Source organism: Pteropus medius, unplaced genomic scaffold (assembly GCF_902729225.1).
Source record: "Pteropus medius unplaced genomic scaffold, Ma_sr-lr_union100, whole genome shotgun sequence".
Classification (NCBI taxonomy): domain Eukaryota; kingdom Metazoa; phylum Chordata; class Mammalia; order Chiroptera; family Pteropodidae; genus Pteropus; species Pteropus medius.
Genome location: NW_024353908.1, coordinates 93,235 through 108,089, shown reverse-complemented (window position 1 = coordinate 108,089; position 14,855 = coordinate 93,235). Strand labels below are relative to the sequence as shown.

The 14,855-nt window shown below is 30.2% G+C and overlaps 1 protein-coding gene and 1 pseudogene across 2 annotated transcripts in view; one reads left to right on the top strand and one right to left on the bottom strand.

Moving 5' to 3' along the window:
* The window catches only part of PLOD2 (procollagen-lysine,2-oxoglutarate 5-dioxygenase 2), an 87,904-nt gene extending 73,279 nt beyond the window's left edge, over nt 1–14,625 (top strand). The window contains exons 12-20 of one of the 2 annotated variants that reach the window (XM_039851771.1): nt 2,695–2,820; nt 5,283–5,424; nt 6,580–6,642; nt 7,612–7,725; nt 10,242–10,307; nt 11,367–11,471; nt 12,996–13,142; nt 13,251–13,376; nt 13,543–14,625. In XM_039851771.1, coding sequence (XP_039707705.1) covers nt 2,695–2,820; nt 5,283–5,424; nt 6,580–6,642; nt 7,612–7,725; nt 10,242–10,307; nt 11,367–11,471; nt 12,996–13,142; nt 13,251–13,376; nt 13,543–13,698 — 1,045 coding nt within the window. In that variant the 3' untranslated portion in view covers nt 13,699–14,625. The remainder of the gene's footprint in view (nt 1–2,694; nt 2,821–5,282; nt 5,425–6,579; nt 6,643–7,611; nt 7,726–10,241; nt 10,308–11,366; nt 11,472–12,995; nt 13,143–13,250; nt 13,377–13,542) is intronic. The other variant, XM_039851772.1, reaches the window with a different exon arrangement.
* Nucleotides 4,469–4,587, bottom strand: LOC120593828 (uncharacterized; annotated as a pseudogene).
* Nucleotides 14,626–14,855: the final 230 nt, after the last annotated feature.

The window sequence follows — 14,855 nt, the reverse complement described above, 5'->3', positions numbered from 1 at the left end:
GATACTAGTAAAATTTGGAATTGTTTGATTCTCTCTAGATATTTTTAAAGTAGAATTTTATAAAAGTTTTGACCTAAAAAGTTACTGCAAACAGAGTTGTAGTTCTTAGAATTTGAAAGAAACTTCAAAGACACAAATTATTTCACAGCCAGATCTGTACTGAACTAATTATCACTGTACTTGCTTTCATTTAACTGAATTGAAATGGAAAAAAAGACACCTTTTTTTCCAGCTTATAATGATATTAAATCTTCACTTATTAATACTACTGCTACTACTAATAGTAATTATTATTAATGCTTCTACTAATAGCCTACCTTTAATGAATGCTTGAGTGCCAGGTATTGTTTTAAGTATGTTTACATGTATTAACTCAGTTATTTCTCATGACATAATGGTTAGCAGTGAAATGTTAGAATTACTTTTTATTTTGCTGAATAAAATGTATGAAAAATCTATTATGCTCTGCTAACCCACTCTATGTATAATATGATTTGTCAATTTGACAATTCAGTTATTACTTCAAAATCTAAGACATCTCAGTATTTATCTATATACAGTCCCACTATACAACTATCAATAGATACATATGCATCTAAAATAACTATAAATTGCAGATAATTTTTCAAAACATATGAATAAGGGTTAATCATTAGGCAAGGAAAAGCATATGAGATAGAATTCTAATTTATATTTCTTAAAACCTACTGGAATTCAGTAATGTTTTCTTAAATTTGCAGTGTTAATTGCCTCTTAATTTGATTTAAATTCAATATTATATAATGTATATATGCTTATAATATTTAGATGTTTTTATTATATATACTTTGATAGACACTTATTAATTATTCTAATAGTAAATTATTTAATGAATTTATACTAAATATTTAACATATATCCCTCTTAATATCAATCTAATGTTTCAAATCTTGTAAAATATAAAAATTTCTCTCAAGTAATTCAAATGCCATCTGGGGCCCTTGCCCCTTGAAGAGCCAATAAAACTTAGGTTATTTCTCCAAATCCATACATTTCTGTTAATTGTCAAAAGATTAGATTAATATAATATGCTTCTGTATCCAAGCATGTAGTTTTCATAAAGAATTTACATATACCAAGACTGTTGCAAGATTTAGTGCACTTGACTGAATGTTTAGAGGGGCAAGGGGTGGCCCACAACTTAGGGCATATAGCTTTCTAGCACCTATCTCATCAGCTCCTTTTTCTCTCTCCTTTTCCTGTCTCTGTTATTTATTGCCTTGTTCCAAATTTTACTCCTTCAGTTATTTAGTGCAATTTATTGTCTCTCAGCTGCTGCTCTTGTATTTCCATACTTAAAAACAGTGAGGCGCACACAAAAGAAAAATTTTGATCTTCAACATTTCTTTGCCCATCCCTCTTCGGCAGGCAGCTGAGATTATAAATTACAAGATTTTTTTTCTGTTAAATATTTGATCTTGTCAGTTATTGACATTGAATTATCATTTCTTAAATTAACATAATATGTAGATTCTCTGTTATATCTATTATATCTATATCTAGATCTATCTATATCTATATATCTATATATCTATTTTAAACAAAACAAAATATGAGTGTTTCTGGTCAACATTTCATTTTAATAGGAACCAGGAAAAATAAACCAAAATCATTATTTTGCATGTTGTGTTTTTATAGATTGTTTTACTTTTCTATAAGTAAGAGAAAGGAAGGGCACACCTGCTCTTCACAAGATTGGTGTGTTGTAGAATAGGTTTTCTGTGGAGAATAATTGGTTCATAGACTTCTTGGAGGAGTTTTTCAAGCTTTTCTTAAATTGTGAGATACCACTGCAATGCACTTCATTTTTGAAGTAATTCTAGAGGAACTTCATACTTTGTTACCCTATTTGTGAAATGTTGACACATTATAAATTAGATTTCTTTAAGAAGAAATCTGACATGTTTTGCATATGTAACGGGCTTGTCTTAGAGGGGTTACTTTCCTGGTAGGTAGGTAGGCATTATGGCAGTTATCCTCTATTTTGTTCTCTAAAATAAAAGACCGAAAAATGTTTGGTGTTGCCAGGGCTAGCACAAACCATTTTAAAAGTTGTAACCAAAAAAAAAAAAAAAAGAAAGGAAAGGAAAGGAAAGGAAAGGAAAAGAAGGAAGGGAAGAAGGGAGGAAGGGAGGAAGGGGAAGGGAAAAGAAAAGAAAAGAAAGAAAGGAAACGTACTTTAAAGTAATTTATGACAACTTTAGGAAAACTGGCCTATTTATAAGTATTTCAGCCTATCATTCATTTTTTTTTATTCAACAGATATTTATTGAATACTTCAATATACCATGGACTATGTCTTGCTAATAACAATGAAAATATTTGATTTCATATAATATAATTTCTGAAATATTTAAATAATTAAGATAGTTTCACTTTTTGTATATAAGGGACTTTTAAAAGTCATTTTTAAACTTTCAATCGCATTTTCAATTTTTTGTTCCTCTTTAAGCAGTGTTACTGAAAACCAGCAGTATACTTAAGAAAAAGTGTTGGGAAAAAATTTCTCTATTTTATTTTGCTTTTAGTTTTTTGGACTAACTACATGTATGTTAAATGAACTTTATTGTTTTATGTGTCATGTTAAGCCCAAAACACATAATTCTGTAGTAATTTAAAAATAAATAATTACCTAGATTTTTTTTCTCTCTTTAGAAAGATCATTGCCCCTCTTGTAACTCGTCATGGAAAGCTTTGGTCCAACTTCTGGGGAGCATTGAGTCCTGATGGATACTATGCTCGATCAGAAGATTATGTGGATATTGTTCAAGGGAATAGAATGTAAGTTACTTAATTTAATTTTTCAACATAAAATATCATGATCTAAAGATGTGGTCTTGTTAATATTACTTGAATTTTTTTACTATTATCTTTTTTCTTTATGTTTAATGAAAATTTGGAAACTTGAACACTTGGGATCCTGAAATACTAGTGCAAATTAGTATTTTATAAAACAAAGTTTTTAGTTTTAAATATTCAAAAGAACAAACTCACTGTTGTGGGAAATACTAAGAGACAATATATGGTTACTATAGGTAGCCCATCTTAGTTTGTTAGAAGAGTAATAATATTCTTTAGTTAAAAGTTTAGAAAGGGAATTATCTTATATATTTAGTGGCTGGGATGAAAATTGTTTTGATAGCTTTTAAAACTTATAAATGAGCAAACAAAAGTAACACTAAGAATCAAAGCCTTCTAACATTTCCTATTTTAAGAGTTTCTTGTGTAAAATAACAAATATTCTGCTTTAAAGATAAGTTTCTTCACCAATATCTGATATTAATTTCTAGAGTTAGAAACAAATATACTTATTGCAAAGTGTGTGTATGATTGATAATTTTTAAACTAAAAAGTAATCACAGTTGAAATAATGTTTTTTATTAAGGAAATATTAGGGAAGAATGTCACTTTTTTTTTTTTATGTAGACAATAGACCAGAGTGACTGAGATGTTAAGTGCTTTGCCTAATTTCTCAGACATCAGTCCAGTTAAAAAGAGAAAACATTCTTTTGTGACTAAAAACATGTGCCCTTAAATTTAGAAAAAAAATCATGTGCTTCTTGTTGAACAATTGAGCAGTAAAAAGATGTTTTGTTTGTGAAAATAGTAAGTCAGTACGAATGATCTAAATATGATAAAGACTTTTGTTGCAATTAAGAAGCATGATAGCTGAGAAAACCCTATTAAGATAGTATTCTGTAGTTTCAAAATGCTTATATTGTCTCTGAGATGATTTGTGTAGACTATATACCTGATATTATCTGTGGGTATAGCAGAAATAAGAGTTCACAGAAGTAGAATAGAGAATTCATGATTCATTTAAGTTGCTGTAGGCACTGGTGATTTTCTGTCCAATCTCTTGTCTGAAGTGTAAGGAAAATAATAAGGTAGAGGTTCTTGTTCTAGTTAATACAAGAATACAGTTAATGTACAAAATCTGCTTGAAGGAATGGCATCTTCTGACATACGTGTGTGTGTCTTTACCTTCAAAAGTGCAGCACTACGTACTCTGCCAGTGATTAATTTCTGAATTCAGGTGCTACACTGTATACTTTTTATGACCACTTGTTTTTAGTAAAACAAAATGATATATTCCTTTTAATATCTAACTACATTGCCTTTGTTAAGATCTTCCCTTTCTGTTCTCTAAAAGCAACAGGCATATTTTTCAGGTGAAACCTTATACTGTTCTTAAGAAGTGAGTCATGTTCAAAGTGAGGAGACAGATCCATGGGAACAAATGATGGATGAAATAATGTGCCTCCCAACACTCATGTTCTTTTGGCCATATTTTTCATATCTTCTTTGTATTTATTTTTATTTTTACTTATTTTTATTTTTTTTTAGGCGAGGCAACCCTTGGTTGACCTCACAGATTGCAAAGACCTTGTCAGCTTACAATCCCTTATTTTTTATTTTTTATTTTTTATGTCTACAGCACCTGGTCTTCCTAGGTGGTCTCCCATCCAAGTACTAACCAGGTCCGACCCTGCTTAGCTTCTGAGATCAGAAGGGATTTGGCTTGTTCAGAGTGGCATGATTGTAGACCATATCTTGCTTTTAATACAATAATTTTAGATGGCTTAATGAATATCGAGAAAATATATTTTAGGAGAATTTTAGGCTATATTCAGTGGTATGCTGATAAATGTATAACAACAGGTTCTTGGGATCGGAGGTGCCCTGATTTGCAGTGTTTGCCAATTTTTAAATACTTCTGCCATGGCTGATTTCAAGCTTCTAATGTGAAATCAGTAAGCGTAGACTTGAGAAGTGAAGCTACAAGTCATCTCTGGGGAGCAAGTGTAAGCTAGCCTTAGCAAACCACCAGTTGTATGTGATTATTTTTGCTATCAAACTGCTTAATCTTAAATGGAAACACCTTCTGTACAACAGAATATTATACTGTAACTGTAACAATTGAGAGATGACAGCCAAAATACCAGATATCAATAAAATTTATCTAGGAAGATAGTGATTTATCTCATAAAATGTAGTGGATACCAAATAGTGTCATCTATATATGTATTTCATATGTGTGTGTGTATATGTACATATATATACGTACATATACACACACACATACATATGTCAAATATTAAATATGCTTGCATTTGCATGTAATTTGATTCAATAAATTATGTATACAAAATTTAAAAACTACAAGGCACTTATTTTTAAAACATAAAAACAAAACTGTTTTGTATTTGTGTTATTTTGGAATGTGTTTTCTTTACTTTCAGAGGGATATGGAATGTCCCGTACATGGCTAATGTCTACTTAATTAAAGGAAAGACGCTCCGATCAGAGATGAATGAAAGGAACTATTTTGTTCGAGATAAACTGGATCCTGATATGGCTCTTTGCCGAAATGCTAGAGAAATGGTAGGGTATAAAATGATGGCTTGCTTGATGTTCTTATAAGATGGCTTGCTTTTCCAGTTGATGTGTCATTGTCTTTTGATGCTCTTTTTCTTTCTAATTGTAAAGACTTGCCATTTTTTTTGATTCTCTGTTGAAAAATTGGAAACAGTTATGAAGAATAATTTGTGAATAATTACCTATAGAAACATTTGAAAAGTGTTAGGTTGGTTCTTAGACTTACTCATAAACAACAGTGAGATTTCAATAATAAATGTGAATTTATTAGAAGTCAGCTTTTCTTTTTTAAGAATTAGTCTTCTATTTGAAATTCTGTAGTAAAAATTTGCACTAATTAAAATTAATTTGGTAAACCCTGGATGAAATGACTGTACATTTAAGAACACACTTTTGTTCTTAAAATCAATGTCCATGCTTTCTTTGTCATTATTAACTCCATACTTTTAAAAAGCAGGTTCTTTACCACTAAATTAAGAGAAGGAATGAGATAAGTAGTATGTTTAATCTATGTAGAAAATTAATGATACATTGCTATTCTACAAATATACTCTTATTACAAAACTTAAATGACTGTAGAAAATAATTTATTTTTCAAAATGTATAAATATGTATTAAAACATATTGATATGTTTTTCTGTTTTATAAAGGATTGGATTATCTTATTCCAATTTATGTAAGCAAATGTGATTTTGGGAAAAATCAGAAAAGTTGGCAAGTGTTTTTTTTATTACTTTATTAAGGCATGTGTTTGAGTATGTTTGTTTTTTCTATAAACCTATGTGCATTGTTATGTCGAATATCCTCAAAACCTGTATTGTAATTTGTGCTCATGTTTGACTAATTTGACTCAACAGCACATCCTGGAATGGCCTCTCTTACACACGTTTTCTCTTTTGCCTTAATTTTGTTTCTAATGAAAGTTCTACTAAGGAATGAGCTTGGATTTATGTTTGACCGGAAAAAAAAAAAAAACAAAAAACCAGAAGCGGCTGGAGTTATCTTTGCGTGCGCTATAAGCTTTGCTTGTTCTGCATGTTGTCTGTGAAGGACATTTCAGAATGTCAGCTTTTTATCAGAGGCTGCTATTTTTATTTACCTAAGAATACCTGAGAGAGTGGGTGTGCAGGTCAACTTACCCAATGCTTCTCTTCATTTTAGACATTACAAAGGGAAAAAGACTCCCCTACTCCGGAAACATTCCAAATGCTCAGCCCCCCAAAGGTGTTCTTTTTATTTATTTTTATTTATTTTTATTTATTTGATTAATGCTAGTATGGTATATTGCCTAGCAGTAATATTTCTTTGAGTCTTTTTTCCATTTAGCTTGGTAAATTGTTGGTATTTATTGGTTTTGATTCTGCATATATATGTGTAAATTTTGTGTATTGGGGATTGGGTATTGTGTGATAGTCAAACTTAGTTCTTTGGGATGATTTATACTTTATGATTGGTAGACGAGAAAGTAAAACCCAAGTTCCTTTACTAGTTTTTCTTGTTTTAAGGAAGAGAGGTAGGAGTAAGTATAAAGTACATCTTGATAAAAATGAGGTTTGGGCACTCTTGATTAATTTTTTTTATTATTAATAACTAATCCTTTTACTATTAAAACAGGTACAAAAAGAAACAACCTTACCTTAGTAATGTTTGCCACATTTTTTTGGTTTGGAACAAGGATGTGAGACTGATTTTCTTTAGCTGCCTTGTAATGCATGAATAATTTCTGTGTTCTGTTTTTAAACATTAGGGCAATAAGAATAAAATAGGCTGATGAAGTAATATTGACATTTGAATTCTTGTTTAAAAATGTGATGTGTTCTTTGAAAGGAAAAGAAGCCAAAAGAGGTACAATTAATTGCACTTTGGTGTCTCAAAAATATTTCTGCTTTCAAACAGGATTTTTTTCCCTGATGTCTACTTCTAGGATCAATGAGAAAGGGATTAAAAAAAGTCCATTCTTCCTCTTCTCTTTTTTCAGTTGAGTGTCAGTGCTATCAGTTTTGTGTGGTGTCAGTTCAAAATTAATCAAAATTGTATTTCATTTTCAATCATGCATGTTTTATATGAAAAATAAAAATGCATGTTCATGAATGAAAATATAAAAGTTGAAATTAATATTTCATATATTTTTCCTGCTTATATATATTTTCTTGTACTTCAAGGTTGTTAATACTATTTTTTTTTGGCATATAGGGTGTATTTATGTACATTTCTAATAGACATGAATTTGGAAGACTATTATCAACTGCTAATTACAATACTTCCCATTATAACAATGACCTCTGGCAGATTTTTGAAAATCCTGTGGTATGTATTTCATACTCAATATATTACTTATTTTCCTATAACTCTAAATAAATTGGGTTAATAATATGAAAATGTAAAAGGCTTTAAAATATTTTTTATATTATATCATTTTAAAAAAGATAATTTTATATCATGTCTATAAAGTAGATCTAAATTTGACTAAGAACTCTTTTTTTTTTATTAAGACATATATTAGGTTTGGGGAAGGGAATTATCAGTTTCTTTTATTTCTCCCAGAATTTTAACTTTTATATTCAAAAGCATCATCAAATTTTTAATCACAATTTCAGAAAAAATGTTTACAAGTAATTCACATATGACAATATTATATTTTGAATTTCAAGAAGAAAATTCAAGAAGTCAGTTTGGCAAAATACATTGATTTTATCATTTTGTATATTTTTCATAACAATTTTGTTAATGTATACCAGAGATAGCTAGACAAAATTGCAGAGTAAGTGGATTCAGCATATGAAGAAAGTCTTAGTTGAGGAAACTATTTTAAAAGTCTAAAATTATTCCTTTTTAAAAAAATTTGAATCATACAGGAATTAACTGCTTTTTTATATTACTAGTCAAATGGTACATTTATTCAAAGGAAAATACTCTCTTGAATAATCATCTCTGTAATACTACCATTTAAAGTTTTGCCCTTGCCAATAGTAAAAGTTTTAAATTACAAAGACTTAATCCACCTGGTCAGAATTCTTTTATTTTGTAGGAGTAGTTGATATCCGGGAATAATAAATTTAATGATTTCTGAATACTCTGTTGAATAGAAAAAGATTATCTTATATCTTGTGACATTTTTGTATTTTAAAAGTACCTTTGGTCCATTTTAGCTGTATTCTTCATCTTTCACAGGAGTAGAATTGAAAAGAGGCTTTTTTAAATGGTAAGGGTGGAATTACATGTTTTACTTTAGTGCTGAATCTCTTGGCATTTTGGATAGAATTTAATTTCTTAGGTAATATTAGCTTCCTGAAAAATTCCAAATTATATCCTGAATTGTAGATGTTTGTGTAAGAATTCAAGTCTTTGGAGAGTTTGCAATGAAAATATCAGAAGTAAGTTGGAACTGCTTTTCTTTCCATGGCTTTGCTTTGTTTTTTTTTTTTGGAAATTAGCCTTATCTATATGCATTATGAGGGGTATCCCACAGAGGAATATTTAATAGTCTCGTTATCAGAACTTCTAAGAAATTAAATGAATGAGGTTACAGTTTATTCAGTGATGCTTGAAACGTGGTCTAAAATGCAAAATATTAATGAACTAATGTAAAATCTTAGGGGCTTTTTTCTTTTAACCAGTAATGATGCATAGGAAAAAATACTTAGAGATTCTGAAATGTTATGAATGATTATTTACTTCTAATTTTTCCCCATATTTTGGAATCAGAAAACTAATCAGTATTAGAGGGAATAATGAGATAATACAGTAATTTGACCCTTATAATTATATGCTACGTATTATTTATTAAAAAAAAATAAGATAGCTTTTGTTCTCTATATCAGAAATATCTGAGCTACATATAAGCAGAGATATGCAAAACTAAGAATGGCATAAAGTTATCAGGGTCCCTCTGAAATCTGTCCTCAAAAGATGTATTTCAGACAAATATTTTTTGAAACATATTTTGATTGAAATTATTTTGAATCTATCTGTACCTCAGTTCTTCCTTGATAGCTCCCTATATTTGTATTTGTAAAGAGAAATTTAAGAATTTTGTTAAACAATCTAAATACATTTAAGAAGAGATATTTTTAGATACTAAATCATTCCATATTTTAATGTATACCCTCTAAATATTGAAATTTTAAATAAAACATTCGACCCAGGAAAAAAATTCCTTAGCCAATGTTGACAAAAATTGACGTATCTTAGTGTGTGGTTTATGTGTCAGAGATTGGTCAAAGAGAAGAATCAGGTTCATTAATTAGCATAAAGAGGATCTATTTTTTTAAAATATATAATCCCATATCTTAATTTTAGTAAATAAAAGAAGTGTATTAGTAACCGTATGATCATTCTTTGATAAATATTAAAAACTGAAGTGAAGCCAGAAATTTTAAATACATTTTTAAAATCAAAGTTATTTTAGAGTAATTCTCTTTATTATAAATAAGACCCAAGTTTAATTTATTTGCTAATTAGTATTTACTAATATTTGTTAATAGGATTTTGTTATTCAGTTTTAAATACATATTTATCTATTATGTGTATATGTGTAAGATACCGTATACAATCTAATTATAAGATTACTCAAAATTTTAAATCCTGTGTCATAAAACTTCATAAATGAAAGTTTTTTGTCTCAAAGATAAGAGCATACGCAATGAGGCAAAGATTAAAAAACATAAACTGTGGTTTCTGAGAATTCTTATTTTGTCCATGACACATGATCATTTATAAGTTGTTTGAGCAATTTCTAAAATGCATATGCTTTTATTTTTGTATTAAAATACTTGTACAAATGTATTTGCTTTAATCTATACAATTGATTTTTTTTTTGGTAGGACTGGAAGGAAAAGTATATAAACCGCGATTATTCAAAGATTTTCACTGAAAATATAGTTGAACAGGTTTGTATTAATAATTACTATGATAGATCATTTTTGCTGTAGTTTCCATAAGGGAATATTACTATGATACTGCTTTAGCAGAGGATGTTGTAAAAGTGGAGAAACTATCCTTTAGGTAAAATTCATATGGCTTAACCAGTTTTATAGCCTTAAGGGTTATATAGTTGTAAAAATGTAGAACATGGAGATTAACAATAATTTTAAGATCATAGCTTTCTTAAACCACTAAAAATAAGGAACCATTGGCAGATCTCTGATGTAGGTCTCTTTCAATGAAAGTTTACCTGAAAGAACTTGGCCTTCAAGAATCTTTTCTCAGGTCTTTTAAAAAATGAACTCTATTTTAGATTGGTATTCCAAACTATTGCTAATACCTTATTTTCAGAGAATGTAAAACATCTTCAATTCTGAGATATCCCATTATTTTGTGTACTGTAAGAAAAAAAATACTGCCAATTAAACTTTGACTAGTGTTTTCTAGTCATTTAGAATTTTTTTATTTTATCATATTGAAAGACTTATTTTAGACTTATTAAGGCATAGATATATGTTCTGATGGACTCATTTCTATGTCAAATCAGTGTAAATAATTTTAAACGACATTTCAAGAGCAAGTCAGTTCAGGAAGTGCAACAGCAACTAAATGCATGCGTGCATATGCATACACAGACACAGACAGACAGACACACACACACGTATACACACACACGGTGAGGACAGAATGAAAGTGTAATCAAATGTATATACATGCGCTATGGCATTACAGCTACATCACAATGGCTGCTTGGCTGACCATGACTTTAAGACTTGTATTGATTTCATTGATGTTAAAATGTAATAAAAAAATTAAAAAATAACGTCTTAGAAAGTGTTAAAAAAACAAAACCAGAAAAGTAGTATTGTTTATAATAGTAATGTCAATGATGTTGGAAAACTTCTTAAAAAGGACATCTAAGTGAGATGAATATTGATTATTCTGCCCTATTACTTCCGAAATGCTGGTTTTTAGTTAAAAGACATAAACTGTTATCCTCTTAATGTTAATGCCATATTTTATAGCCTTGTCCAGATGTCTTTTGGTTTCCCATATTTTCTGAAAAAGCCTGTGATGAATTGGTGGAAGAAATGGAGCATTATGGCCAGTGGTCTGGAGGCAAACATCATGTAAGTTGTAATTTCACACAGAAAACTAAAATGGGGGGAGGGCAGGAGAACTTTGTTTTTAGTGTAATTCTACCACTAATTAGTGTTTAACATTGGATCTGTCTGGGCCTCAGCTTCTCATTTATGCATGTAATTACCTTGGATGGCAGTGTTCCCAGGCTGAAAATGATAAGGAATATATATGTCTTTATTGTGTGATGCTGCTCTTCTTCAAGGCCACTTTTTATTCTCTGCATTTTTACAGTGAGCTGTAGTGAAAATACTATGACAAAGTTTATCTGGAGTTGATTGTCAAAACTATTTTTTTGTATAAACATGAGGATTCCCTTTGAATAAGTGCCTTCAGTGTAATTTGGTTTTGCATTTACATTCAGTGTCAAAGACTTGGCAGGAAGTTTTACTATTGGTGGTTCAATGTGTTTCTTTTCCTCTGAGAACCTACAGATGCCAGCTCCTTAACAATACCAAGAAATTTAAGTGGAATACTCTGGAATATTACTATTTCTGTTTAATTATATACTCAGCTAGTTAGCTGATCAGGGAGACAAGTTGAAAGTGTGATGAAGTACTTGAAGTCAGCAGATTGCAGGCAGGATAATGAAAATCTACTGTGGGAGGACCTTTGGGTGCCACAGAGTGGAAGTGAGGAACAGAGCAGGCAAAGCTATTTCAGTGGTAGATAATCCAGAGGGCTGATAAGCACAATCTATGCCTATCAACAGCTAAGACTGCCTAAAGAGTCACTATAAAAAAATTCGTGTTTTTAGGGGGCTTGGGAGGGCTTTGGAAATCAATCTTATTTACTTTATAGTTAGACCTCACATATAAATTTGTAAAAAATGATATCAATGGAGTCACTTTAAAATGGAATCGTAGCTGCCATCCCAGAGAAACTGCCTTGCACACCTCACTTCTCAGATCATTAGACTGTTAAAACAATACAAAATAACCTTTGGACTGGACCTAACAGCAGCCTTATATACCAGACAACTGTGTGTAAAGATAACAAGAAAGCAGATATTATGACTACCTGGACTGAAAATTTACCAATATTGTTTAGAATTAGCATCACTGTTTTAGGTTATCTGCAGCTATAAAATTCTTTCCTTCTATTGATGTAATTGTTCCCCTTCCCTTTCTTATAAATAAATACCCCTTGTATTTGCCTCCTAATCTGAACACTATTTGCATTTCTGCCTGAATCAGTCCTTTCCTAATAGCTATTCTTTTGGATCCCAAATAAACACTTGTTGCCTCTTTCTTTGGCCTTTTGTTTTTAAGTTAACATTAAATAAGTAGGAAAGGAGTAGCCAACTCTGCAATACTTCGCTTCATCATGATATATTTGCAGAGCCATGTTACCTCAGTTATTTTATAGTTTTTCAATTAAAACAGATAGTACACCATAAACAACTATTATTTTTTTGTCTATTGTAATCTTGTGATTGAAAAAAAAATCTAAGATCATATAAATGTGAATTGCACGTGGACTACAATTTATGATGTCATTAATGTTGTTTCTAGGATAGCCGTATTTCTGGTGGTTATGAAAATGTCCCAACTGATGATATCCACATGAAACAAATTGATCTGGAGAATGTATGGCTTCATTTTATCCGGGAGTTTATTGCACCTGTTACACTGAAGGTCTTTGCAGGCTATTATACAAAGGTAGTTATCCTCCTGTACCTCCTGCATACTTCCTCCCAATTTTTACGCAAATATGCTGTTTATGTTTTTACTGATAAGAAAAACCATTGGTTTACTTTGCATTTTTAGGGGTTTGCATTACTGAATTTTGTGGTAAAATACTCCCCTGATAGACAGCGTTCTCTTCGCCCTCATCACGATGCTTCTACATTTACCATCAACATTGCACTCAATAATGTGGGAGAAGATTTTCAGGTAATTATGGTTTTATTTTTTACATTTTAAAAAAGCAATATATCATTATAGACTTTTACCCTATATTTTTTTAAGATTCTGCTTACATGACATAATTTGAATTTTGCCAGTAATAAAAAAGTTAAACAAAATGGACTGATACATTTATTTGTTACATCTCTTTTAGGGAGGTGGATGCAAATTCCTAAGGTACAATTGCTCTATTGAATCACCAAGAAAAGGCTGGAGCTTCATGCATCCAGGGAGACTCACACATTTGCATGAAGGACTTCCTGTTAAAAATGGAACACGATACATTGCAGTGTCGTTTATAGATCCCTAAGTTATTTACTTTTCATTGAATTGACATTTCTTTGGAATGGATGACTGGTATGAACATATCTTTGAAGTTGTGCTTGAGAAGATGAGAAGAATATTTAAATATTCCACAGAACAACCTAACTTTGGGCCAAACATTTGAAAAACTTTATAAAAAATTGTTTGATATTTCCTAATGTCTGCTCTGAGCCTTAAAACACAGATTGAAGAAGAAAGGAAAAAAGTAAACACAAATATTTATTTCTGTGCCTTATTGTCTTTGAGAATAATGAGAATTTTCTGAATTTGTGTTTCAGTTGATAAAATATTCAGGTACAAATGTACAAGCAACAAATGAGACTGGTAATATTTTATTTAACAAAAGCCTAAGAAGAATTTTATTTATCAACATATAGATGAAGTGAATATAAATGAAAATTGGCAATTTTTAAAATGTCAAAAAACTGGAATTCTAACTGAATTTGTGTGCAACTTATTGTGTAAGTACTTTTTGACCACCTATGCAAGTATGTTTTAAAGTATAGTTCCTGAAGGAATACAAAGAACAATATTACAGTTTTTTTCCTTGAGAAAATTAGTATAAAATGCAATTAGGTGCATACCCAGTTGAAAACATTTTTGTTTAGATTGTTAGACAGACTTTTTTTTACATTTGTATTAGAAATCAAGCCCTGTGTTCCTTCAGATAAATTTTCCAAGGTAGATTATAGTAAATAGATACTAGATTTAGAAAAGCTTTCAAGCCTTTCCATTTCTTATTGACTTAAGATCACCAAGTGACCTTAAGTCAAAAAGGTTGTTGTTCTTTTAATTCTAGAAAATAATGAGGAAATTTTTTTCTTTGAGATTAGTAGTAGCATTTTGATTTTAAAAAATTAAGTACTTGAATTTTATATCAGGAAAATAAAGTTGGTGAGCCTTTCTTCCTTTTCGCCCTTTGTGTCCCTCTTTATGTTCTTTTTTGTGAGGGTTATCCTCTTTTTTGTCTTCCCAGCGTAGTCTCCATTTTATCCTTCTTACTCTTTTTATTACCTTCTCTTTATCACACTTTAGAATAATTTCCTAGCACAAAAAAATTTGTGACTTGATTTTTCACCATTTCTCTGAGTGAGGTTTAAATATCCTTATTGTAGCTACTGTTTTTAATTTAAAGGTTAAACT